The 25,031-nt window shown below is 40.5% G+C and overlaps 1 protein-coding gene across 8 annotated transcripts in view; it reads right to left on the bottom strand.

The window, feature by feature from the left end:
- TNIK (TRAF2 and NCK interacting kinase) overlaps positions 1 to 25,031 on the bottom strand; it is a 362,683-nt gene that overhangs the window by 38,169 nt on the left and 299,483 nt on the right. For 5 of the 8 annotated variants that reach the window (XM_032484363.1, XM_014562072.2, XM_006188085.3 and 2 more), the window contains 6 exons: positions 22,509 to 22,748; positions 19,572 to 19,678; positions 12,800 to 12,963; positions 10,468 to 10,565; positions 9,585 to 9,608; positions 3,789 to 3,973 (listed from right to left, as the gene is read on the bottom strand). In XM_032484363.1, coding sequence (XP_032340254.1) covers positions 3,789 to 3,973; positions 9,585 to 9,608; positions 10,468 to 10,565; positions 12,800 to 12,963; positions 19,572 to 19,678; positions 22,509 to 22,748 — 818 coding nt within the window. The remainder of the gene's footprint in view (positions 1 to 3,788; positions 3,974 to 9,584; positions 9,609 to 10,467; positions 10,566 to 12,799; positions 12,964 to 19,571; positions 19,679 to 22,508; positions 22,749 to 25,031) is intronic. The other 3 variants (XM_014562073.2, XM_006188086.3, XM_006188088.3) reach the window with 1 other exon arrangement.

Here is a 25,031-nt window from a genome sequence, read left to right as displayed (position 1 = left end):
GGCACTGGGTAGCAGATATAACAGCTGAAGAAGACACAGTTCCTGAAACTAAAGAGGTTAGCATCTGGAAGAGCATAAAAGCATAACAGAAATACTCAAATCCAAGGTAGGATGTAAGAATGTGGGACAGAGGGAGAGGTCACTCCAAGAAAAGGCACAAAATTGGAAAAGTGCAAGGCATTTGTAAAGAATGATGAGTGGGTCAGTTTGGCTGGAGCACATGCTGGGGTCCTCGTGGGCCCCAGGAATGAAAAGAGTTGTAGGGCACAAGGGATACAGCACGGCCAGAGCCCGCACCGTGGACAGGACGGCAGAGAGGACTGCGGGCAAGGGGAGTGTGACAACGGCCCAGGTGGGTAACAGGGTCAGAACCATGGCTTTCATCGCCCAGACTGCATTTTACGAGACTGTACAAAATTCAGTGACAATGATAGCAAAAGATGGTCCTAATGATCAAAACTGTGCCTCACACGTACTGCCCTGAAGCATACTTGAGGGAAGATACTGATACAAAAGGCTGCCTCTCCGGCTTGCTTGGTCTGAAGCAAATCAGCTTATGTGCCTTTCATTCCCTCCTGTTCTATATAAAGCATTTATTTTTCCTGATTGTAAAAATAGTGCATGCTCATCAAAAAATTGGGGCTATACATAAAATAAAAATCCCTTATAGCTGTGTAATTCAGAGGCAACCACTACTGTAATTTTCCTTCACTCATTATTTTTCTATGCAGAAGGCATCAGGAAGTCAGTGCAGTTGGTTAGTGATAGAATACAGTCTTAGTTACGTGCACTCTCATAGATTATACTTTATACTACAAAGATGAAGCCAGCACTGTACGCAGCAGAGGTTGTTGTTTTGCACATCAGGATCTACAGCTGTTTGTCTGAACGACTGGGCTCCATTTCTGAAAAGCTCTTTTGTATACACTTCACGGTAGTGAACTGTGTTGCAGTATATTTGTATTTTTTTCTCCAAAAATATATAGCACAAAAAGCAAAGGTTTATTTTCACAGTAGAAAATACAAGTGGTAAAAATGTCTGTAAGAAGCAGCCTAACTCAGAAATATCCTATTCCTAAAGAAACAATTCTTAGGTATATAACTACCGTGCTGTAGCAGAAAAGAATGTATATATTTTATATTCACAAAAATGCATAATTTACCAAGTTGGAATAAACATATGCACACACATTTGTATCCTGTTCTTTCACTGAGTATGTTTCATATATAATTAAATATTTCAAGTGCTTTTTAATGGATAATCATGTCAACCTGTCTAAAATTTGAGAATTTTTTAAGAGCCACGTCAAGTTTTGCCTCTACTTTAAGAATTCAGTGTAGCCCATTTATTATTTCTCAGGATTACAGCAACAGCTCCTTTGAATTCCTTTACCAGTATCTAGTCTGTTCTTCCAAATCGTCTTGCTGAAATGATTTCTTTCAGACATAGCACTGATCATGTAACTCGAGACCTTCAGTGGTTCCCCAGTGGCTGCGTGATAAATGCACTTCTTGGTCTAGTTTCAAGACTGACTTCCCCCCTCACAGCCCCTACATCCCCATCCCCACCAAACTTAACCTTCCATGCATTTCCTTCCACTCTACCCGCCTGGGAGTCTAACATGACTCCGTGTTCCTTTCTACCCTGATGACAGTTACTCGTGTCCATGTCTTTCCCTGGATTAGGCTATAAACTCCTTGAAGCCAGGATTTGCAATTTCAGTTCAGTGCAGCTAAATGTAAATCAGAGTCACTGAAGATCAACTGTATACCAGACAACATGCAAAGTGTTAAGAGTAGAGAGAATAAGGCACAATCCTCAACCCCAAGGATCTCACAGCCCAGAGAGGGAGACAACTTGTAATAAATAACCAGATTCAAGGCACTCCTGGAAATGGTGGGAATACACAGGAGATTCAGTGCAGCATGGAAGGTGGGGGGGCGTCTATCTGTGCAGGCTGGGCTGTGAGGAGGTGATTTCTAAAGGGACAGGAGAGTGCCAGACAGCAGAGTGCCAGACAGCAGAGAGGAAGCACAGCATGGTATATTTAGGCAATTTTAGGAAGGTGGGTGTTTCTGTACTGGAGGAAGAGAGGACTTGCCTTTAGAGATACAAGGATGAATATCACTAAGAGCCTTGCAAAACATGACAGGAGGCTTAAAAATCAAATGCACATCTCTTCCAAGGTCGTCTTTGGCTATTCTTCCAACTATTTATATTACTCTGAAATTTTCCATATATAATTTTGTCTCTCTCCAACTAGAATGTAAACTTTTGGAAGGTGGAATTCATGTACACACTTCTTGAATGGCTCAAAGCCCTCAGTATGGGGTCTAAAACACAGTGCATGTCTTACCAATCTTTTGAATTCATAATCCACCCTCATCCTCATAGTTGTATGTTCAGTACTTAAAGGGAATTTAAAACATCTGTTAGAAGAATTAACCAATGCTGAGTCATGACAAAAACTGAAAGGACCAGTATATTCTGCAGGAATGTTCTGGATTAGTGATTTTGCCTCTAGAACAATTTTATTTGCTATTAAAAAAAAGCAACTTAATGCAATTTGTTTCAAAATGTCATATTTTAGCATATTTATGGTTGTCAATATCTGGGTAATCAGCAATAAAATAACAAGTATATGGATTTTCAGTTATGATAATTGGATTTGCCTCTCAGAATTGCTTGTCTGAGCGATTGTTAATCAATGGATGACATTTCCTGCAGATTTGCCGGTCCTGTCTTTCCAATCTCTGCTGGACAAAACAGTAATCTGTGGCCTGAAATGGCACCTTCTCTACAGGGAGTAAATGTGGTGTAATGACCGACAGTAGTAGCTGAACCAAAGAAATGGAAGTGAAGGAGGAGTGAAGCTAGAAAAGTTAGCATCACTTGTTATCCAAGTGAGAGCAAACCAGGGCAAGGGAACCTTATGTTTATTTAGGGGAGGAAATGAGAGATGCATGTGAGTGTGATTGTATGAGTATGTTTGAATTGGGGAAGCAATAGGGGAAGAGGAGAGGTTCTTTTATAGGATCCAGATGATGAGAAGAAGAAAAAGTGAGACTCCTCATTTTTTTTTTAAAAAAGAGATGACATAAAGGCTGCAGATACGAAGGGAAAGACAGGTAGCTATAAATACAGGTATAAATACCTAAAAAAAGAAGACTGCAAAGAGACAGATGGGATGTCTGTGGTGAAGTCACAGGCCGCAGCAAAAAGGATCACATGAAAGGGAGAATGGAGACGATGAAGTAGAAAATCTTAATAGGGACGTATTTAAGTCAAACACTCAGAAGTTTCTTTGCAGGTTTGTTCAACTCCTGATTCTTCTGCTGGGATGCTAACCCACGCTGCCTCGGGCATTCCTCCTGAGTGGCGGTGGGGATGGTAAGCTAGAGGTCTCACGCTGTCCACTTTAACCCCTAAGTGCCACTGCCTGTGATCTCACTCTTTCAGTTCCGGGGGGACAGGCATGTGACAACAGTGTGGCTGTCACTATCCATCTGCCCTGGGATGACAAGAATCAAGAAATTGTCACCAGCAGGACAGTCAACCCAGCAACAGTCTAGATAAAGCACATGCGGTTGTAGAAATGCTACCTGTTCTAAGTGACTGTGTCCAGGGAGAGAGCTGGCTATAGATGCTGTAATAAAAACATGAATCCCCAAAGTCAACCGATCCTGCCAGAGACACATACACCATCTATGTTTAGTTCACACCTCCTGTCCTTTCGTTTTGGAGACCTAGCCCCTCCTGGCCCCAAAGTAGAAAGCCAGCCTCTTACATCAGTCGGGGTATGTCGCTGACAGCCACCGTCCCGTCCTGGGCCTCGCTCTCCCCATCTTCCTCCTCTTCGTCGCTACTTTCCGACTCCTCACTTGAGGAGGAGTAATCCGTCACCTTCTTCAGCGGGCGGTTGGTTTCTTCAATCCGAAGTTCTCTTAATTCTTTGGCTAATGCCGTCAGATCCTACAAGAGAGAAGTTTGCCCAGCAGATATGAAGCGTAGATACAACCAAACCAGCATCTCTCAGCAAGTCAGTGCTCCAGCTTAAGCAACAAGAAGGAAAAGCTCTATATAGAACTGTTACAGACAGAGTTACTGCATGAAACCAAGAAAATGATGTTTGTAGCACGGAGAAACTAGAAAAGAAAGATGAAATAAATTAAAACGTTGTTCAAAACCAGTTGCTAGACCGAGACTGTTCAGTTCTGAATCTGCACGTGTATATATGTGTATGTGCATTGTGTGTGTACACATATATACAAACATTGCCTTCTCGTTTTATTTTGGGAAGGTGAAGTTGGTCACCAACCCTCTGAGTTAATGGGAAAATACACAGGATTAGAAATTGTTCCCCAGTATTTTGGGACTCCTGCCCAAGCCACAGGCATGGCCTTTCCCCTCTTGTGATTGCCCCATACCAAATTCTAGCATCAGTCACAGAACGGAGCAACTCCCAAGGTTCCAGCTACCACAATGACTCACTTGGTGTGTCATCATTCCCTGGAGAGCAGAGGCACCACATCAAATAATGGCCCACCCCAAAGCCCAGTGCCACTGGAATTTATAGCCACAGAGCTGAGTTAATCAAGAGGAACAACAACAAATTAAAACAAACAAAAAAGACAATAAAACGAACAAACAAAAAAAGAGTTCTCTTCCAGAATGATAGGTGTTTTGTTTTCTTTTGTTTCAGACCGCAGTCACCTGGCAGAAACCCTGGCGAAGAATACTGAAATGAATGTGCAAACACTGAAAGGAAGAGGTCAATTTTCCGTTTTCCATGAGTATGATGAAACCTTTAGCCTTATGGATGTGATGACGTGGTATTTAATCACCAGGCACATGGCAGGCAGTGTGCTCAGGATCTGACTACCTTCGATTTCACATGCTTTCAGAGCAATGCAGAGGGAAGCAGTTCTGCAAAAGCATGGCAGCTCTAATTTGCATGGGTTAAACTGCCCTTGGCACACAGCATGCAAATGGAGAAAAAGCAATTCGATGTCAGTCTTACCATTTCTCCCTATATTAGTGACCCATGTGGGAATCAGAGCATTCAGTGAGAGACAGGGGATTAGGGAGAAAGAAACTCATTTGAAGATACTAAATCTCACAGTTTTCTTATGGCCATATTCTCTCTTTATTTCAACGCAGAAATATATTTGTCCAATTCACCTGATGTGAGGTTAGAGCAATCTAGCTGATCTAAACGACACTTGACAATCTGTCCTGCTTGGTTAGAAGAAAAATGGTGATCAATGTGTGTGACTAAACTACAACTATAATTTTATCTTGAGGACACAACAGATCATCTTGTTTCTTTACTGTTGTCTATGCCAGGCACTGCTAGGCTGGTTAAAACTAGGGACAGGAAATGCTTCAGGTGTTTTGTTTGGTCTAGAAATTTAGGAAGTTCAAAGTGTTAAGTGAAGGAGTCATTTCTTTCTAATTTCATACAAATCAAAGGGAAAGCAATTATGACGTTCAAATTGGTTCTGTAGTCATGTGAATGGAAGCCCCTGGAAAAGGGAAACTTCTGAAAATTCAGACTGTGCATTTTCCACCCAAACACGCTTGCTGGGCTCTCACACGCATGCACACACGCGTGGCCTCAACCTCGGTGGGTATATTCATCCCATCTCTGGAAATGAAATTAGAACTGTATTTAAAAGATTCAGAGAAGATTAAATATAATGATACCTTTCAAAGGGGGGGAAGTTACCACAGAGAATTTTATGCAAATTTATTTCTAGTCTCTTTGGCAATGGGCTAAAACAAGAAAAGCTAACATTCAGATTTCAGCTTTTTACTTCTTTCCTCTTGACAAATACCAGTGTTTATCTTTACCAAATTGAGGAGAAAATGAAAGGTCTGTTATACTTGAACACACTGGGAAAACACAGTTTAGACATTTGTTAAGGCAATGAACATAAAAGGCCTTTATAATCCTCCAAACCAATAAAATAATGAAAAGTTAGATAAATTTATTTTGTATTTTTCCTTCCTATGTTAGGACCATGTTATGTCTTATCAAAGAATATGATTAGCATTTAAAATGTAACTTGTCATTAATAATGCATTTTATTATAATTTAAAGAGAGAATATGGTTTAAACGAGTTTATTTCCAATGTCAATAATTCTGAGTAAAATATAATATTAGCTATGATTTATTTAAATTAATAATACATTTTCCCCATGGATTGGTTTTCCTTATCTCTGACATTTCAAAACAAGACAAAGAAGATTTAAAAAAAATCAGAACTATTTAGAAATATTTAGCTGGTCCAAAGCCCATTGATTTAAAGAAAATCTCACTTGTTAAAATGACCTAATTTTCCCCAAACACTGTATTTATGAATACTTTAAAGCTTTGACTTGCTTTATAATTTCACTTTTAATTAGAAAGTTTTTTTTTATTTGTTTCTGTGTTATTAAAAAGGTTTCCTTCCTCAAACTTTAGAAATAATTGCAAATTCCTTTTAAGTTTAATTGGTAACAGCCTGGAGGGTGAGACATATATGAAAATCCCAAGGTAACAGTAACTCCAAACTAACCCCAGCCAAAGAAAATAAATCTTCCTTTGCCAATAGTCTGTGTGTTTAGCTGAAGTTTGTTACTTATCCATCCACTCCGGAAAAACTTACAATAGCAAAGTTATAGAAAACAGACACAATCTAAAACTGACACCATTGGGTTCAGATCCATTTTCATACATTGTTTTCTGACAATACCAATTTTCTCCATATAATGAGTTTTTACGATAATTTATTGCTTGGCTGTCTCAAGCCTGGAGCTAAAAAGCATTAAAAAAATCACTATTTACCATGAGAATATTTGAGAATGTATAACTGAAAAAGAAATACGGCAAAAGGGTAAGATTTTTTTGACTACATAGTAAATGTGAAGGTGGTGAAGGGGCTCTTACCCAAACGTTTCTTTGATGTAGCACTTTTTATAATCAACTTGACATAATTTTTCTTTCAGTAAAGCTTGTTTAATCTGACAGTTAGGCATACTTTTATTTTAAGAAGTACTCTTTTAGGTATCTTTTAAAAAACAATATAGTTTATTCAAATTTTACTTCAATTTTTTAAACTATTAAAATAATAGTTAAAAATTTTTAAGTTGGTCTTTTCTTTACATATTAAAGTAATTTATTTCCTTTTTAGGAAATCTAAAGATATGACAGGGAGAAGTCACTTGATATCATTATCTTCAACCGTAATGAAAAGGGTCTGGACCACTAAGTTATCATTCCAGTTCCGTCCAGTCTATGGATATGTGCTGGAATTTGTCAGATTCCTACACACCAATGATAAAATGGTGATAAAGCCAGTGTTTGCTTATATATCTAATCTTCATGACATCTATTTCATTATGCTAAAGTAAAAAGAAAATTTATTTTGGAAGGCTGTATGAAACAACCACAGACTGCACTGCACAACCTCACAGTCCATTAGGCAGGACTGCCAGATGAATGCACACTCCCCCAGACTGACTTCTACCAAAAATCAAACCATTAAATTAGCAATAGCAAGCAACAGGGTTTTGGGTTTTTTTTTTTAAGCATTTTAAGACTTTTCATTTCAATCTCGGGTTATCCAAATGGCATATCACTCACTGGAGAGGAAAGCCATATCAAAACCTAGGAATGGAGACGGGAGAAAGATTTAGGTCAAGGTTTTCCGACTGTGGCACTCTTGACATTTGCGGCCGGATAATCCTCCAGCGTAGGTTGCCTTCCTGGGCATTGTAGGATGTTTAGCCGCATCTCTCTGCTCTATGCACAAGATGCCAGTAGACTGCCTCCCACCTCCAAGCTGTGACAACCCAAACTGACTCCAGACTTTGCCAAATGTCCCCTTAGGGGAGGTGAGGGGTGGCAGGATAATCATCCCTGGTGGAGGACCACTGCATTAGGTAGAACCAAGGAATCTTGTATTTTCAGTGGTTCAGACCAGTGATACTCAAGGGGTAGGGTTATAAGAACCAGCTGGAGGGCTTTCTCCCATCATACATGGCTCCAGAGATGTTGGTGCACAGCTTGCACTCCCTCAGTTGCTTGTACCTCTGGGCTCTATCCAGTGTGCAGGAGTATTCCAAAATAAATAAATAAGGCAATTTTTAAGAGCCTTTTTATCCTGGGTTAACCAGATGAAATCCATGAGAGCCTATTCCCTCATGATAGCCACCTCCAAGCTAATTTCTGGACTCATGAGATCTCCTGTGAGTTGTGCACACACACAACCATTTTATCGGCAACCTTAGTACCAGAAGTGTTTGGAAGAAAACTGATAAAAGTTGTGATAATCCCTGTCCTTCTCACTATTATGAGGAGAAGGGGCAAGGCTGTAGCACAGAGCAATTAAAAACATTTCCCTTTGTTCTTTCTATAAACGCCATCCACACACTGCAGATATGGAGAGTCTCATTCTTTTAGGAGCAATAATCCTTTAACTATGATAATAACCTTCTAAATCACTCTGAAGAGTGAGGCGATCATAATTCTAAAAAAGTGAGGCTTTTTGTAAGGATCACACACAGAAACATGCTTCTCCCACTTGCCGAAAGAGCGTCGTGCCCCAGGCCCTGGCTTCATGCAGCACTTCACACGTCAGAAAATGCTGTTGCACACATGACCTTGAGTGATCCTACACAGCCTGGTGAGCGAGGCAAGGCAGGTGTTTTTATCCCTGTTTCATACAGGAGGAAACTGAGGCCCAGAGAGGTTGTGGGACCGGTCACACCAGTGATTTAGTGGGGGAACCAGAATCTGAAAGCAGCCTGTTGACCCCAAAGCCAGCGCTTTTTCTGTATCATTTCACACAAATGGCGCTCAGCAGAGCTACAGCCTAAAAGCCATAATGGTAAGTCTTCAGATTCCATGCAGTTAGGACTCTTTGCAGAAGGCCTGTCTCTTCGAAAACAACCCCACTATGCTGTATTCATGCAGGTCTGACAAGGAGCAGTAAGGCAGTCATCCTTCTTAGCAAGCTGCCTAAGATCGGCAAAGCCATATATTGTTCTAATGGAAAAATGTCTCCGCAGATAAGGAAATAGAGTTACTTAACTTGCTAGGATGCATTAACTATAAAGTCGATGTTGCTGCTGCTGCTGTAGTTAATGCCCCACAAAATTAATCTAACAATACTCGGTAACTCTTTGTTCACAAATCACACACTATAAATTTGGACTGCCCTAGAATGATGTCTCTTTGTGAGTAAAACCGCCATCCTGTAGCAAGGCTGGCGAGTGCAGGTTAAGAGCTCAGGCTTTGCTACTGAAGATGCTAGAAGGAGAAACCGTGCCAATAACAAAGCACCGAGGCTTAGCTTTAGCCAGGCTGTAACATTGGAAAAGTGACATTTTGGCTTAGAAAGACGGTCTCTGGAGCTTTAGGCGGGTGTCTGAGGGTCTCAGGCTGGCTCTGCTGAAGGGGCTCTCCTCCCAGCAGATCACCCAAAGGAATGAGCTTAGTCTGTGATCCAGTTGGCCACCATTCTGAATATCAACACCAGGAAGTCAGTTTTATATTTACATCTTGTGAAAGCATGACCGAGTAAAGGTAATACTAACCTCATCTATAGCTTTCTTATAGCTCTGAGATAAGAGGAACCCAATCCAGAAGAGTCCACAGGAGAGGGAGACGCCAGAAGAAAGGCAGCAGGTTAGACACAAAATGGGAATTGTTAGTAAACAACCGGTGAACGCCAAAGGGCCAGAAGAACTCAACAGAACACTGCAGGTTCCCTTCATCGTCACCCTCGCTGTGCTTCCTTACTTCAACATGTTAAAAAAATAGAGCAAACCAAAACATCACATTCATTTCAAAGAAATGATTCTTGGAAACTTTAAATAAGACAAATGGATAGTAACTCATTCCACATTAACTTCCAACTTTGAAATTTTAGCCTCCACGCTCTTATTTCTTTCTTTAAGGCTATTTGGGATCTGTCGTGTACAGCAACGAAGCTAGATTTCAAGTTGCCAGGTCCCCTCTCAGACCACGCTTATCAAGTTTTGGTCCAGAAAATATAGTCCCTGAGCAGCAGACAAACTGCAATATTAATTCATATGGAAAATAATGTGGGGGAGAGGCTAGAATAGATAAGGGAAACCCATAGAAAGTGCCCAAATCTCCTTAACTGCTAGTTTCAACATCTTTTTGCCAAAGTTGCTGAGTAGAAAGTACAGAATAACATGAGTTATTTCTTTTCCTGTTTTATTCCCTAACGTAGTGCTAATGATCAGCAAAATATCCACAGGCAGGGAAGCAATCCGAGATCTGTTCAGTTCTTTCTTAATCAGGTATGACTTCCTTCTGGATGCTCTTGGCATCCCTTCTTATTAATCTCAACAATTTTTGTTCCACAGTCATGAGTGTATCCCAACTACTTTATCCTGTGGGTTCTCAGGTATATATTAAAAAAGTTCAAAACTCTGAAAGAAAAGCACTCACAGCTGGTCGACTAGGCCGGGTAATGTCCCTGGATTCTTCTGGTTTCACCTTGGAAGGCTCATGGGGGAGCACAGGTGATCCTTCGGATTTACTGTTGGCTAGAGGACAAAACAGAGGGCCAAGAAAGATAATGACCGTCAGAAAGCGCTGGCTCGATTCTGGAGTTCTGTGGTGAGTCATCCTCCGGGATTACTCAGCAGACACGTCATTCACTTAGGCAAATTCTCAAGCAGAAGCATGAAAAAATAGTAAATGTTCAGGCGAACAAAGTCAGGCAAACACATTTAGACTTGGAAGCTGGAAGTCACTGGTAATAATAAGAAAAGCTAGCAAGTACCACCATCTACTGAGCACTAACTGTGTGTCAGGTTTAATGCTTAATGCTAAATGTTTTCTACGTCTTATTTATTTATGTTTTTAGTGGGGGGAGGTAGGTAGGTTTATTTATTTTTTAATGGAGGTACTGGGGATGAAATCCAGGACCTCCTGCACGCTGAGCATGCACTCCATCACTGAGCTATACTCTCCCTCCGATGCTTTCTATGTCAGTTGTGTCACTGAATCCTCCCTCCAACTAAATGATGAGGCACTTTCCTACCTCACAGCTGAACACAGACTTACAGCGATGACAAAACTGGCGTAAGGTCACACTGAAAATATGGGCAGAGCTGGGATTCTGTCTGATTTCTCAAAGTCCTAGCTAGTCTCAGTGATGGTGCTTAACCAGACTCTAAGTTGACATTCTATGATTGGTTTCTTCTTTTCCCACTTAACCACCAGAAGTTCTTTTGTTGAAATATGGGCAAAAATAGAAACCTATTTTATTTGGAGGAATGGCTTTTAAATGGGAGGAGGAATGCGGGGAGGTTGTCTGGGTTCTTTAAGGAAGAAAGACTGAGGTGGGGGTAGGGGGCCGTGTTGGTGATTAAAGGGAAGGGCCCTAAGGTAGAGTTACAGAGCAAGGGTTGAGGGAGGGCTCCCTAACAGCTACGGAGTAAGGAGCATCCTTCCCAGTTATGAGCTCAAAGGTAGAGAAGAAGCAATCTACGGTGGGAGAGATTCTTTCGTTTGGTTTTAAGGTGATCTTTCCTGGGCAGGGACACACCAGGGATATAGGAGGGCTTTTAACCCAGAAGAACTAGAGGCCAAAGGACAGAAGATAAAAATTAAGCCTCAGTTAAAAATCAGAATTAAAATGATACGCCTAAGCTTGGTTTTCTTTAGCATTGGCTCTAACTAAGCATATTTAGTTGCTTACGAATAGAAAGAAGGTAAAGGAATGGCAGTTTTCTGAAGTAAGGAAGTTCGCATCTGGATCAAGGCCACAAAAGTACACACAGCTCTGGACTGTGCCACTGATGGCAGAAGAATGCATCTGGGGCAGCCGCAGGCCAGTCCACATCTCCGCCAGAGACACAAGCATTGCACATCTGACGTCTACCTTTTCAAAATGGACATACAGTGAGTTTACTTATTTAAAATCTTAAAAAGATATTAGAAGCTAAACTATGATTGCGTCTAATGAAGAGGCTAAAAAAGAATAAAGAATTGGTGGTTTTCACTTGGCAGAGTAATTTACAAGTGTTTTCCAAACTGCACTTTAAAAAGTCCTGGTCTTTATTACTTGGAAGCAAAATTACCTTCTGAAGAAGGTTATTCAGGAAGAGCACAGTTTGATTAGCTAGAAACAATAGGTTATCATGTATAATTAGCTGGCCATATTAATGTTTTTCACAGCTTCCTCATTAATGAAAACTAAACAATGAAGAATGACTTGAATTAAATGGTCAGAAAAGCTAATTTTTACCTCTCTAATAGGAGTACCCAAGAGAGTCAAATATATTTTCTGAGTCAAAGACTATATCTTCTCTCAAATGTATATTTATTCTACATTAGCCTTTACTGAATTCACTTTGAGAAATACCTGGTACTATGAATTATGTTCGGAATACGAAAAGCGACTATTGACACAAGGGGAAGAAGATACTTGGGGGTTCACGAAACTCTAACCAGGCAATCAAATAAAAATGGAAATTCTGGTGACTGATGATTATATTTTCAAATAAGACCAATAATCTGTGATCTTTCTGGAAAACACTGGTATCTGCAATGAGAAAGGGTGTAGTTCACACTGATGTCACACATACAACTGGGGATAGTGGTCCACTCTCCTACGGAGCTGAAGCTGAGAGCAGTTAAGTGGCTTTTTAGCCTCACACAGCAGTGGTCACACCAGGACCAGAAGTCACAGAAGTCAGGAAGTCATCCGATTCCCTGTCCATGGCTCTCCTCCTCAGGGAATGCTGTCCTGGAAAGGTAGGGGAAAGCTTACCTCGAACTCTGGTCCGTTCACTAGATCCTGCTTGTGATCCTGGCTGAGAGCCTCCTTGGGAGCTGGGCTGGGAGCTCGGGGTGCTGGAGCTGGAGGAACTGCCACTGCTGGTCCTCTGCAAGGGGCTCTCCAAGATGGGCTCGGTTCTCCGAAGATCGGGGTTACTGCACAGATAGCAGAGCACAGTGACTACACTCTCAAGGACACATACGTCCTCCAGTCCCATCCCCAGTGCAAAGGGGTAAAGAGAGTGCTTATGCGACCATGCATTAAAGGGGTCAATGGTGATAACAATCATGCCATCCTCTGTGGATTCTGAATCAGAACGGCAGGAACTCTTGACCCAACTCTTGGGTCATCACACCAAATGCATTAGTTCTGAAATGGTGGCTCTTCAAAGGAGGTTTCTTTAAACCCCTGTTCCTGTGCTTACTGGAAAATACTTGAAAATATTAAAAGCTAAAAATCAGGAAGCAAAGCATGCAATCTCTGAATCGAGAGATACTCAGCTATATTTCACTATATGATATATTACCTTCTAGTGTTTTTTCTTTCATATGTATGGAAGCACACTGTATATTCAATTTTGCATCTTGCTTTTTTCCCTCTTAAACTGCACTGTGAGCTTCTTATGCTTCTAAAAACAATAATGGCTGCACAGCAGTCCATTATATAGATGAATTAGTTTAACCATTCTTCTATCGTTAGGTGCTTCCGTACATCACTATGACATGTAACACTGAAATAACCATCTAGATGCATACAAATATTCAACCACATCTCTCCTGGAATTGGAATTCTTGGGTGGAAGGGCATAAACTGGAGTATATATGTGCACATATGTGTGTATGTGAACGTATAAACATGCTGCCAATTTTCACTGAATTCTTACCGGACTTTATTATGAACAGCTGACTAATATGTAAAAAAATAATATCTTGCTGTTTTAGTGTAGTTTTAAAAAATTACTGTTGAGGTAGAATAATTTTTATTCACATTTATTTGTTATTTGTAATTCCTCTTCTGTGAATGACTTAAGTTCTCTGCTCACATAGCTAGTGATATCTTTGCATTTTAAAAGTTCTTGCAGGAAGTCTTCATATACATTGTCCATTATCAAAAGGAGGTTTGCTTGAAAGTAATTATTATTAAGTGCTAAATCAAGAACTAATTCATTTGTTGGCAGCCTAGCAGCCCCCACTGGTTATAAACCTAACTATATTATTCATCCTTATATTGTTACTACCCCCAAAATAGTGCTATTTATTCACTCACTCAGTTGGTCTATATGTGGCACTGAGATCCGGTAATGAACAAGACACAGCCGTGCCCTCTGCCAGCTCAGCCTGACACACACAGCTACCTTCACTCATGCTTTGCCTGCAGTGAGCACAGGGCAATATGGGAGCACAAAGCAGGGCCCCAGGCCACTTGGGGTGATCACAGGGGCTTGTGCAGAAGAGGAGACATCCAAGCAGTGGCGGTGGGAGGCAACTGGTGAGATTTTTATGATCTTGTTATAAAAATAAGCAGCATTCTCAAAATTTCTAGTAAGCTCTTTCTGTTTAATTTCTAAGTCACAGACCTTTCCATTTTTCCTTTAGACTTCTGTAATGCTGGCGTAAGTGGATAATTTAGTGAGACCTGAAATTCAAAGCTCCTATCCACTGCCGTCCAACTGCCTAGGGAACAGCATGGGCCCCTCCAGGTTTTCATCATCTTCAGTTCCTTCCCCAAAGAGAATTCCACTAACAGAGTCATCATAGCACTATGGTTTTAATGCAGTGAGATACCACATTCGAATGTAATTCTCTGCTTTCATTTTGCTCTGCCCATTTCAAGAGTCTCAAGTGGGTACCAGGCAGTCTGCACTGTGTGGGTGTCAGATGCTTCACATACAAATGTGAAAATAATATGGCCCCTTCCCTTGGGACACTTGTAGCTTAGTCCATAAAAACCTGACCACAAATGGCATCATGACAGCAACAACTAAACCAAATAATTTACTTTTGAAAACACAAGAGCCTTGCTTTGTGGTAATGTATTTGGCATAGCCATTTGGTCAAGTTAAAAAATTCTTAAATACTGGGTTATTGGAAGACATAGCTGGTCCTGCAAAACATATGTTAAAATAAATATATCTTTATAATTTAGTAATTTGATCATATAAATGTAGAATTTATGACAATATTCACCATTTAAGTTTTTATGGTAAAGGGGTTGCTAAGTCAAGCTAACAGTAAAATCAATTGCAGAAGTGAGTGTTGGTAAACTTAAGGAAGACTTTAAAATTTTTTGATATTTTTATGGCATTCTTTTGTGATACTATTAGCATTCAATTGATTGAAATAGATTTGGATCCATGATGGCAACATCCCCCCCTCCCTCTACTTGACGAATACCTAAAACGATAAATGTGTAATACTTCTGAAATGCCCACATTTTAAATTTTTCATTTTTTCATAAAGAAACAATCCTATCTTCTTTCACTCCCAAGTAATGAATTCTTCCTCATTGTCCTCTTTTATTTAACAGTAGTGGTCAAGAATTATTTCAGTATAATTAATACATTCTAAAAATATTTTTTCTAAAAATTGTATTGAGGTTAAGGGCCATGGGCATACTAAAGTTCCTTGGTGGATGCTCTCATTTTGTGGAGATGTAGTGTTCTTCATAGTAAAAAAAAAAAAAATCTATCGAGAGAACAGAGATCTGTGAGCTCTGAGCATCTCCCCTGGTGGCTGTGCTGTGGTACCAGGGTCCAGCTCTTTGTTCGAATGCCACACTCCTTTGATCATTTAACCAAAACCTTTCCATTAAACACCTGGACCAGTATGAGGGATGGGGGAGGGCACCAGGCACAGGGCAGGCAGGCAAGTTACAACATAGTCCCAGGGATGAGACATGCACTGTGGAGACAATAGACAGCAAGGCAAAACTCTATATGCCGACTGAGGGTCTATAAATAAGATTGGAGTTTGGGAACAATGAATGGAGCCTGGAACGGTCAAGGGTGGTGTCAGGAAAGAGACAGGACTTGATTAGACTTTGGAGGGGTGAGCAGGAAGGCTGGGGGAACAGCCTGAGCAAAGACACAGCAGCTGGGGTTTTCCTGGGGCTCGTTGGTACGGAGGACACCGCCCTCACTGAGTACTACGTCTGTGTTAGGAAACCACGGGAGGGTGGTCGTCAGAAGAAATGGGCGGCTTATGCGGCAATGGCCAGTAAAAGCTGGCAGAGAACATGGACCTCCCAGGGCCAGTTTATGAATCACTCACTGGCCAGGACAGAGGCAGGGAGGAAGCTGCTGCCATATTAGATGATAAGGCCTGGGCCAGGGCCATCCTGGCAAAAAAGAGGGGCCTGGGTGTCAGCAGAACCAGCCCCGCCGGGATAAATGTGCATCTCTGACTGGGGCTCAGGGTCTCTCTCCGTGTGACGCTAATTGGATCCCAAGAGCATTACATCCCTGACCTGGGCTTCATTAGCCCAAGTCTGCCCCACCAGAGCTAACCAGTGTGGGTGCTGATCTTGATAGATTGCTACTTTTGCTGCCAGAGTATGATGGAAGTGTAACCATATATAGAAATAGGGAAAACTTTAAAATGCCTTTTCTATCTTCTTTATTTTGGGGATAAAATATGAGTGTTTTGAGAAAATGTCACATTGTTCATATTTTTCTCCTCCTTATTCTGTAGTAATGTGGTCTGGCCTTGGGGCCAAGGGGCCTGAGATAAATGCTCTTAGAAGGGCTCAATTTCAGAAGACTTCCATGAAATAAGAGATTTCTCTCGTTCACATACTAACTGAGCCTACTCAGATCCAAATGTGTAAAGACTTGAAAACATTCATATAGATTTCTTTAAATGCTAATTCTTAGTTCAAACATTTGCCATCCTGCAGACAATGCTGCTTGGTCTATAAAACACACAGCAAAGTGAAAATTATTCCATTTTCTTAAGTCATATAAAAAGTCAAAACAGAAAATTAGGATTACGAAGTGATTTCTTGGCCCAAATACTTGGGCCAAGTCTATAATTAACTGGCTGACTGCCAAAATTCATTTTACTTTGTTCTTTGGTGACACAGCCAGTGAAAACGAATGAGCCATGAGAAGATAGGTTTGGGACGGGACAGAGAGTTATTTTTTGAATTTAAGCGTTTAGTCACTGGGTTTTGACTGGCTGTTACTGGCTTAATTTTAATCTTTTCATACTCCAAATGTACTCATTTAATCAAATTTTAATTTGCTCTAAAAGAACACATGAATCAAAGTTAAATGTTAAAGTACATGGAATGTTTTTAAACAGAAATTTAAAAAATGAACAAATCAAATCCTGATTTAAACTCAACTGATCACCTTGACAGTAGAAGGCATTTGGGAGTCCATACGGCATTGCAAAGGACAAATTTAAAGCAACCCTTTTTTTATAGCTTTATGGATGGACAGTTGTCTGACAAATGCTACAGAAAGAACTATGAAGACTTCATTGGAACCAACAGAAAGTAGGAGAGTCTCTGTGTTACGGTAATGCCCCCCCAGTGAATCGCATCTCCCAGTGTCCACGTCCCTGGGTATTTCCTTTACATACTGACTGGGGACTTGGCCGTGTGACTTATGGTCCCAATGGGACATCAGCAAAGACGATGGAAGCAAAGGCTTCCAAAGAGCTTGTGATGCTGTCCTGAAATCACCAGTCAAGAAGTCCAGGATGAAAGGTACAGCTGACTCCATCAGCCCAGTGCAGCTGCATAAGTGAGCCCAGGTGAGACCAGCAGAACAATGTTTTAGCCAACCCAGAGGATCGTCAGAAATAATAAACCGTTACTCTTTCAGGCCACTACATTTTGGCATGCTTTATTATGCAGCAAAACTGAACTAAAGCCATCTCTATCATGGTAAATATACCGAATCCTAAAACATTTAAAAATGCAATCCAATCAAGAGTCGCATAGTCTGATTCACATCTTAAATACTGGTCACTTGGAGATACGTGATTGCAAGAAGTAGACTTGTTGGGCAGGATTGTTCCACCTGGCAGAGATGGGGGATTCTCCGTCTTTCCCTTCCCCACAGTCCCTCCGGCTTTCATTGTAGGTAAATAGTTATTACCTCTTAGCTCACTTCCTCCCTACCTTCACCATAAGCAGAAAGGGTTGGCTGTCTTCACAAGGTCTGCATTCTTTGGACAAAGTACAATGTTTAAGAGATTCCCGGGGAAAAGCACATGTTTTGCAAGCCACTGACCATCAAACAGCAGCTATCTTGGGTTCTAAGGTCATTAAAATTAAACATTTCAGAGGGAACAAAGAGCTGCTTTTCATTTGACTATAAAACAATAGTTCTCTTTCTTTGGTTGTTAGAGGGGAAACAACTTAAAGTTGAAATGATGCTTGATCTACAGCAATGAAAATTATAAGCAACTGATCCAGGGAACACGGCCTGGCGGGCGGGGTTCAAAGGAGCAAGAAGCACTGATAACTGGGGACTTAGCGCCACTGTAAGAGGCAGACGGGGAAAGTTCAGGCCAGCAACCCGGGCTGACATTCCTTTGGCTCCCTGGGCACAGTCCAGTCCACAGGCTTCCCCAGGGCTGCGTAGCAATACCAGCTCAGCGGGAGTCTGACAAGTTGCGGGACAAACAATGGCTCATTCAGGGCTTCCTGCAATTGGCAACTCCACTCAGAACTGGCTAGCTTCTTTGCCATAAAGGGACTAACATTCTTAGTACCATTCCACCTTAATTATGGACTGACTCCTTCCTAAGGCTTTTCATGGGAAGGGAAACATTAAGGCTTTATGATCAAAAGCATTCCCTATTTTACTGATCAATAGTATACAATACAAATAGTCCTAACCTTCATTTCCAGTCTCTCCTTCTCTTTGACTAGCAAGAGAGAGTCCTCCTCTTATTATGAACACAAAGGCGAATAAAACAGCCTGCCCAAGATCCTTTTTATAGTCTCAGCAGAGGCCATGTGCTATTTCAGCTGCTCTTAAAAAGGAGCCTACTCGTCGTGAAAAATCGGAGGGAAGCAAACAGCATCAGTCACCACATAAAATCTGCTCAGATACTGTAAGGATACTGTTTGTTTTCCAGCTTCTCTTGAGACCCCTACACCAAGCAGTAGGTGGGTGCAGCTTCCTGACTGTAGGAATACAGCTGGTAGAACTTTCTAGGCGAGCACAGAGCAACAGAGGTAACATGACTGTATTTCAGTGACCCTCCCTAATGCCAAAGACATAATTTCCTCATAAGAACGAGTCCTTCTGTAATTTGCCAAGTTAGGGAAGCCCTGCAGCTGGTCACTCTCTCATTTCTTTGGCAATTACTTTGTCTCAATAGTTCCCAGGGCACATTTCTTGACCTGATGCTAAAAATCACCTCAAGTCAGGCTGACTTCATGAAGTGGCCTCTGAAGTAATGGTCAGGGGTACTACAACCAAATTTCTATTTGTAGTTTTCCCCCCACAATTTAACAACTGTCAAGTTAAGGTAAACTCAGTTGGCTTCTGGGTTGATTCATTCATTGATTCCCTGATTCATTCATTCACCTGTTCATTCATGAGCCCCACTTCCATACACTGATTTCTGTGAAAGGCTACTGAAGAAATAAAAGGCGTGTGTCCTGCCCACCAAAGCTTACAGTCTGGGTGGCCAGTCAACATAACTCTGAAGTGAAAAAAGAATGAAGACATGTTTTAGGAAAGCAATCATGACCATAGTAGGTGGGGTTTTTTCCCTTCACCTTAACCATCTTCCTTCCCTACCTTGCTCTGATGGGTTGAGATCCTAGTCTGGGTCCCAGAGCACTACCATTTCCAGGAGAATTCTTTCTTGCTAATGCTGGGGATATAGAAGTTGTTCTTTGAGGCACCTGAAAGAAAACCAGAGTTCAGAAATATTTTCCATAAAATAGCTTCCAGAGGAGACTGCCTGAAAAGCAGCCTACTCCTTTTCTACAATTTGCCAGGAGACACAGAAACTATCAGAAACAGGAAAGAAACATGTTTTATTTCTCAAAGAAATATTTAACTCTCTAAACAACATCAAACAAAAGAGGCACCTTTAGCAAACATTAAGGAGTACAGTCCTTAATTTTAAAGACAAATTTAGAAACAGACCAAACTAATTATTTTGATTCACTGGGCAAAAATAATTGACCTCCTTCATTTGCACAAGTGTGGTGGATACCAGAAATTTCTTTGGGGTATCATTAACTCAGCTGATTGTTGGAAATTGCATCAGATGAGAGCCATCCGGATAAACTGAGTTCCATTTTTAACTCAGAAAACAATTGATGAACAGATAAGGAGATTATAAAATCTGGTGAGAAACTAGGGTATCGGGCTAGGACTTGGGACAGAAGCCACACGTCAGTGAGCTCAGAGAAGCTACTGCAAGGGATCCTGAAGTGTTTCCACTTCCTAATCAACTTGCAGTCACAAATTAAAAACAAACCCCTAAACATTGTGCTTTGGAAGGTCAATATGCAAACATAATACAAAACAGGATTAATACTGAAAATCCTAGAAGGTCTTCAAAAAAAAAAAAAAAAAAAAACAAAAAAACTATGTGAGTACCAGTCAGACTGTGAGGTAGAGTGGGAAGATGTATCATTAGTTTATCAGGGGTCTAAGGTAGAATTCAAATACACCTCATTTTATGAAACATTTTTTAATGAAATAAAATACTGTTAATTGCGCCAACTGAGTTCAATATGAGGAAGAGGAAAAACTTACTTTATGAGACATGACCAGGAAATGAAAGAAAAGATAACCTGTGACAGTTAGTTGAGCTAAACATTTGTCAGGTGCTTTAATTTTTATTTATTTTTGGAGGCTCTTTTAAAATGCGTTTGTATTTTGTACTAGATAGTTTTATAGCACATTTCACTTTTATTTATTTAATTGAAGTATAGTTGATTTGCAATGTTGTATTAGTTTCAGGTGTAGAAAAAGTGATTCAGTTACACACACACACACGTATATATTTTATCCCTCCCCCACCTTTCCCTTTTGTTAACCCTAAGTTCATTTTCTATGTCTCTGAGTCTATTTCTGTTTTGTGAATAAATTCATTTGTATAATTTTTTTTAAGATTCCACATATAAGCGATACATATATTTGTCTTTGTCTAACTTACTTCACTTAATATGATAATCTCTAGGTCCATCCAAGTTGCTGCAAATAGCATTATTTCATTCTTCTATGGCTGAATAAAATTCCATTGTGGTATATACATATATATATAATCACATCTTTATCCATTCTTTTGTCAATGTACTAGACATTTTAAAATTGGGCTTTGTTTTAATATTATCGTTTAATATATTAAATGATATTTAACATTGATACAAATTCTATTGGTTATTATAATACATTTTAAGATAAAGACCTAGAAAGACGAATCAGCCAAGTGAAGCAGAATGACTCTATCAGTGTTCCCGCCTGCTCAAGTTCAATATTACTACTACTCTTCTTCCCTTTTCATTTGCTAAACTGAAACAGCTGTAGAGAGAAAGTCTAATGAATTACTGAAAACCTAAAATCTTTGTATCAATCTAAATTTTTCTCGCAGAATTATAAACGTGTGCCTGTGCATTTTTAGAGTGTGGACCAACACCCTCAAATGTTTCTCCAGCTCTTGTGTCTGTTCCTCTGCCCACCCTATTTTCCAGATTGAACTTTGCTCCCTAAAGGACCCTTCTTGATGGTATCTCTGCTTCCACAAGAGGAGGACACCAACAAAAAGAGCCACTATCTGCTAATTCCATTTTCAAAATAATGGAAATCCTGGTATAATATCCTTTTGAGAGGAAGATGAGGAAAAATACTTGAAAATCATTGGGTGAAAAGTTTTTTTTTTTCTCCTGGGATCAACAATGGTATTGATCTCAGGAAACTGTGAGACATTCTGTTCAGGATGAGTTCAGGAGAAAGGGGAATCCTGAACTGGAAAGAATCTGAGGCAAAAAATTCTCCAGTATTTTGAAATACTTCCAGGTTGTCTGTAATGAGATGCATGGTCTCATTTCAGGACTTTTTTTTTTTTTTAATATATAATAACTTGGTAGGGGCAAAAACTAAACAAATGAAACCAAACTCAGGGTTGTTCTGTCCAGTGGGATGACTGGTCATTTTGCCCTACAGTTTAATCCTCAGTAATTAATTAAGGTTGGAATTAAATTACAACGTGGCTCAGTAGGAATCTTCCTTAAGTGGAGCCAACTAAAATATTCTAAGTGCAATACGATCTTGTGAACACCTGAAACCTGGTTTCACTTTGTGTTATTAAAAATAGGAGTAAATAAATTTTCTACTTTTTATCTGGAAGTTTTAAATTTGTCCAGACAGAGATTAAGTCATCTATGGAAAATATCCATATTATTCTATTTCTTAATATGAAGAGTAAAAGAACAGTTTGGAATGCTTGGGGTTGAGAGTTCTAATCCTGGATACAGGATGTATGCTTCCAAGTCAATCAATCTACCTGAGCTTCCATTTCTTTGGGGAAAAGGGAGGTCAGAAGTGATAAATGACAATCCAAATCTTAGCTTGGGAATGAGAAGGGACCAAAAAAACACGAGAGGGGACGGTGCTTTGGTGATGTCATGGTCTTCACTATGAGGACAGGTCTGGAACAGGGGTAGTAATTAACAGTGATGACGATGACAGTGATGATGATAAAAACCGCGGTAACATTACCTTTGGTGGAATGTCTTCTTCCTGTCGTAACCAAGAGCTTCGGTCAAACTTCTCAATGCGAGTGGGGAGAGGAGGGTTTTCAGAGGTGGGATCCGAGTTCTGGCGCGGCATCTCAACGCGGTGAGAGGTCACGCTCAGAGCCTCCTGAAACCCAGAGAGGCCCTTCGTGGGCTGCTCGTGCACCGACTGGGAGGCGGTCAAGGCAGGTCCCTGGGATTTCACAGCTACCAGATGTGGGATCTAAGCAGCAAACCAGCATGACAGCAGCGTTACTGAGCAGATCAGCTAGGACCTTACTCGGCGGAAGGGAAGATAAAATTTGGGGGAGAAAGAACTGGAGCACAAGAGCCCACCACAGCTTCTATAGCATCCTTTTAAAAGCGCTCCCGAATTTCCCATTTAGAGCTGTAGGGCTGAACCTGGGTTCCTAGCAAAGAGTTAAACGATGGACTTGGGACTGCTGAGGAGTTGGTGAAGTAAGTGTGATGATAATAACAATAACATTTTTTGTGAAGATTTACTGACCAGCCAAACAATCTATTTACAAGCACTTCTCTTCTAACGTTACAAACTTCCTCCTTTAAACTTCCTAACGTTGACTTTAGAGAGTGCTCCATGAAACAAGAATTGCTCTGAATATCTTACTTCTTATGAACTCACTAAATCCACCATGAGACAGACACAATTATTTTTCTCATTTTACACATGAGAATGTACAGTAGAGAGAGGTTAAGTAACAAACTAGATTTCACAGCTAAACGTGCTGTTTCCAGATTGTAACCTACACATACCCCACGCCCACACATCTAGCAACTACACTGCCCTGCTTTCTGGGGACCTGGTTTTCACCTGTTAGGAGATCATATATCTCTTGACACCTGGACGTTTCTTTCAGAGTTGTAAGCCTCACAATTTGGCATATGTTGATGCTATTTATGCAGGGAAGACACGCAGTCTTTGGGTAAGAATGTGGCTCTTTAAGACAAATCATTAAAATCTAGAGTTTGGGGGACCCTGTCCCATTAGCACTGCTTACACTTTATTGTCTGTGCTTATGTAAGCCTGTCTCCTCCTCCATCACCAAGGTAAGCTCCCTGGAGACACGAGCCATGTCTGATCTCTTATCTCTGAGTCTAGCACTGTGCCTGCCATGTGGAAAGTGGCCAGTCAGTTTTGGCTGGGTACTTTCTAAATGAAACTTAATTCAACAAACATTAACCTAGTATCTGCTTTGTGCAAGGGACCTACCAGACCCTCTTTGGACTGAAATCTCAGCGCCCAGACTGCAGGGGGCATTTCCACAGCCTCTTCTACCAGCCTGGTCCAGTTCCTGTTGCCCTTGAGGTCTAACCCCTGGAGCAGCCCTGCCCCAGCCTCTTCAGACCTGCTTAGGTTTGAAATCTGGAATGTTATTAATTGTAGTTCAGAAAAAATTCTCAAAGTCCAATTTGGCTCAATGATCCCCTTCAGCCAGAATAGGACTGTAACCAATTGAATTTACACCAGTGTTAAATATAATTAAATGCATTAAACAAAGCTTATTTTAAAAATATGTAGGACAAAAAACAAACCTACTTTACAAGAGCCCCCAAAATAAAAATAAAAAATGGAAGCACTTGAAGAATGCTTAATCCGATTAGCTGCCACCAGGCTATCTACATCTTCACTTCTTAATCCCTTCATAAAGTTTCACAAGTTTTCCCTTTTTTATAGGGCAAAAGTACCCAAAAAGGTCAAAGTTAGGGGTTTTAAAAGAGGAGATTTGTATGTTAAAAGAGAAGTTTCTATAAAAATGTACCCCATGGATGGTTAGGTCTGGACTAATTGTATACAGATAAAACCAACCAAGGGAAAGACATGCTAAGCTGTCTAGTGCTGAAGAATCTTGGACCTCATAATCTAAAGACAAACTGAAACCCAAGAATCCTCAATTGTATCACTACTCTGAAATTCAAACAGCATTCTGAAATCAAAAGTGACCTCAAAATATTTTGTGGAACTAGTAACACAGGTGGATGCCTGGCAGAAATTTAAGGCATCTGGGTGAAAACAGCTGCATTATCTTTATTTTTCATGAAATTTCATACTTCATTTCAATTCATATTTCATTTTTGGTATGCAAAATTTTAAAGATCCTCTAAAACCTCTAGAAACGTCCTCCTTATGTAAAAGTGGAGAAATCTTCTTTTCTTCTTCAAATAGCTTAAAACAGTGGTTCTCAAACTTTAAAGCACATCAGAATCACCTGAAAGCTGTTAAGTCACAGACCGCCAGGCTGCCCCACCCCTAGAGTTGCTGACCCGCAGATCTGGGATGGGCCTGAGAATCTGCATTTCCACCAGGTTTCTGGGTGATGCTAGTGCTGCTGCCAGGTGACCACACTTTGAAAACCACTGGCTTACAAGACGCCATTTCACTTAACCCAGTCCATTTCATTTTTTCCAGTTTCAGGCTCTTGCCAAAATCCCAGGGAACAAAAGATGATAATCTGTGTATATCAAAGGTCTATACAAATTTTAGTTT

This window comes from Camelus ferus, chromosome 1 (assembly GCF_009834535.1).
Source record: "Camelus ferus isolate YT-003-E chromosome 1, BCGSAC_Cfer_1.0, whole genome shotgun sequence".
Classification (NCBI taxonomy): domain Eukaryota; kingdom Metazoa; phylum Chordata; class Mammalia; order Artiodactyla; family Camelidae; genus Camelus; species Camelus ferus.
The sequence above is the reverse complement of the archived record's forward strand: the minus strand, read 5'-3'. Positions and strand labels throughout refer to the sequence as shown.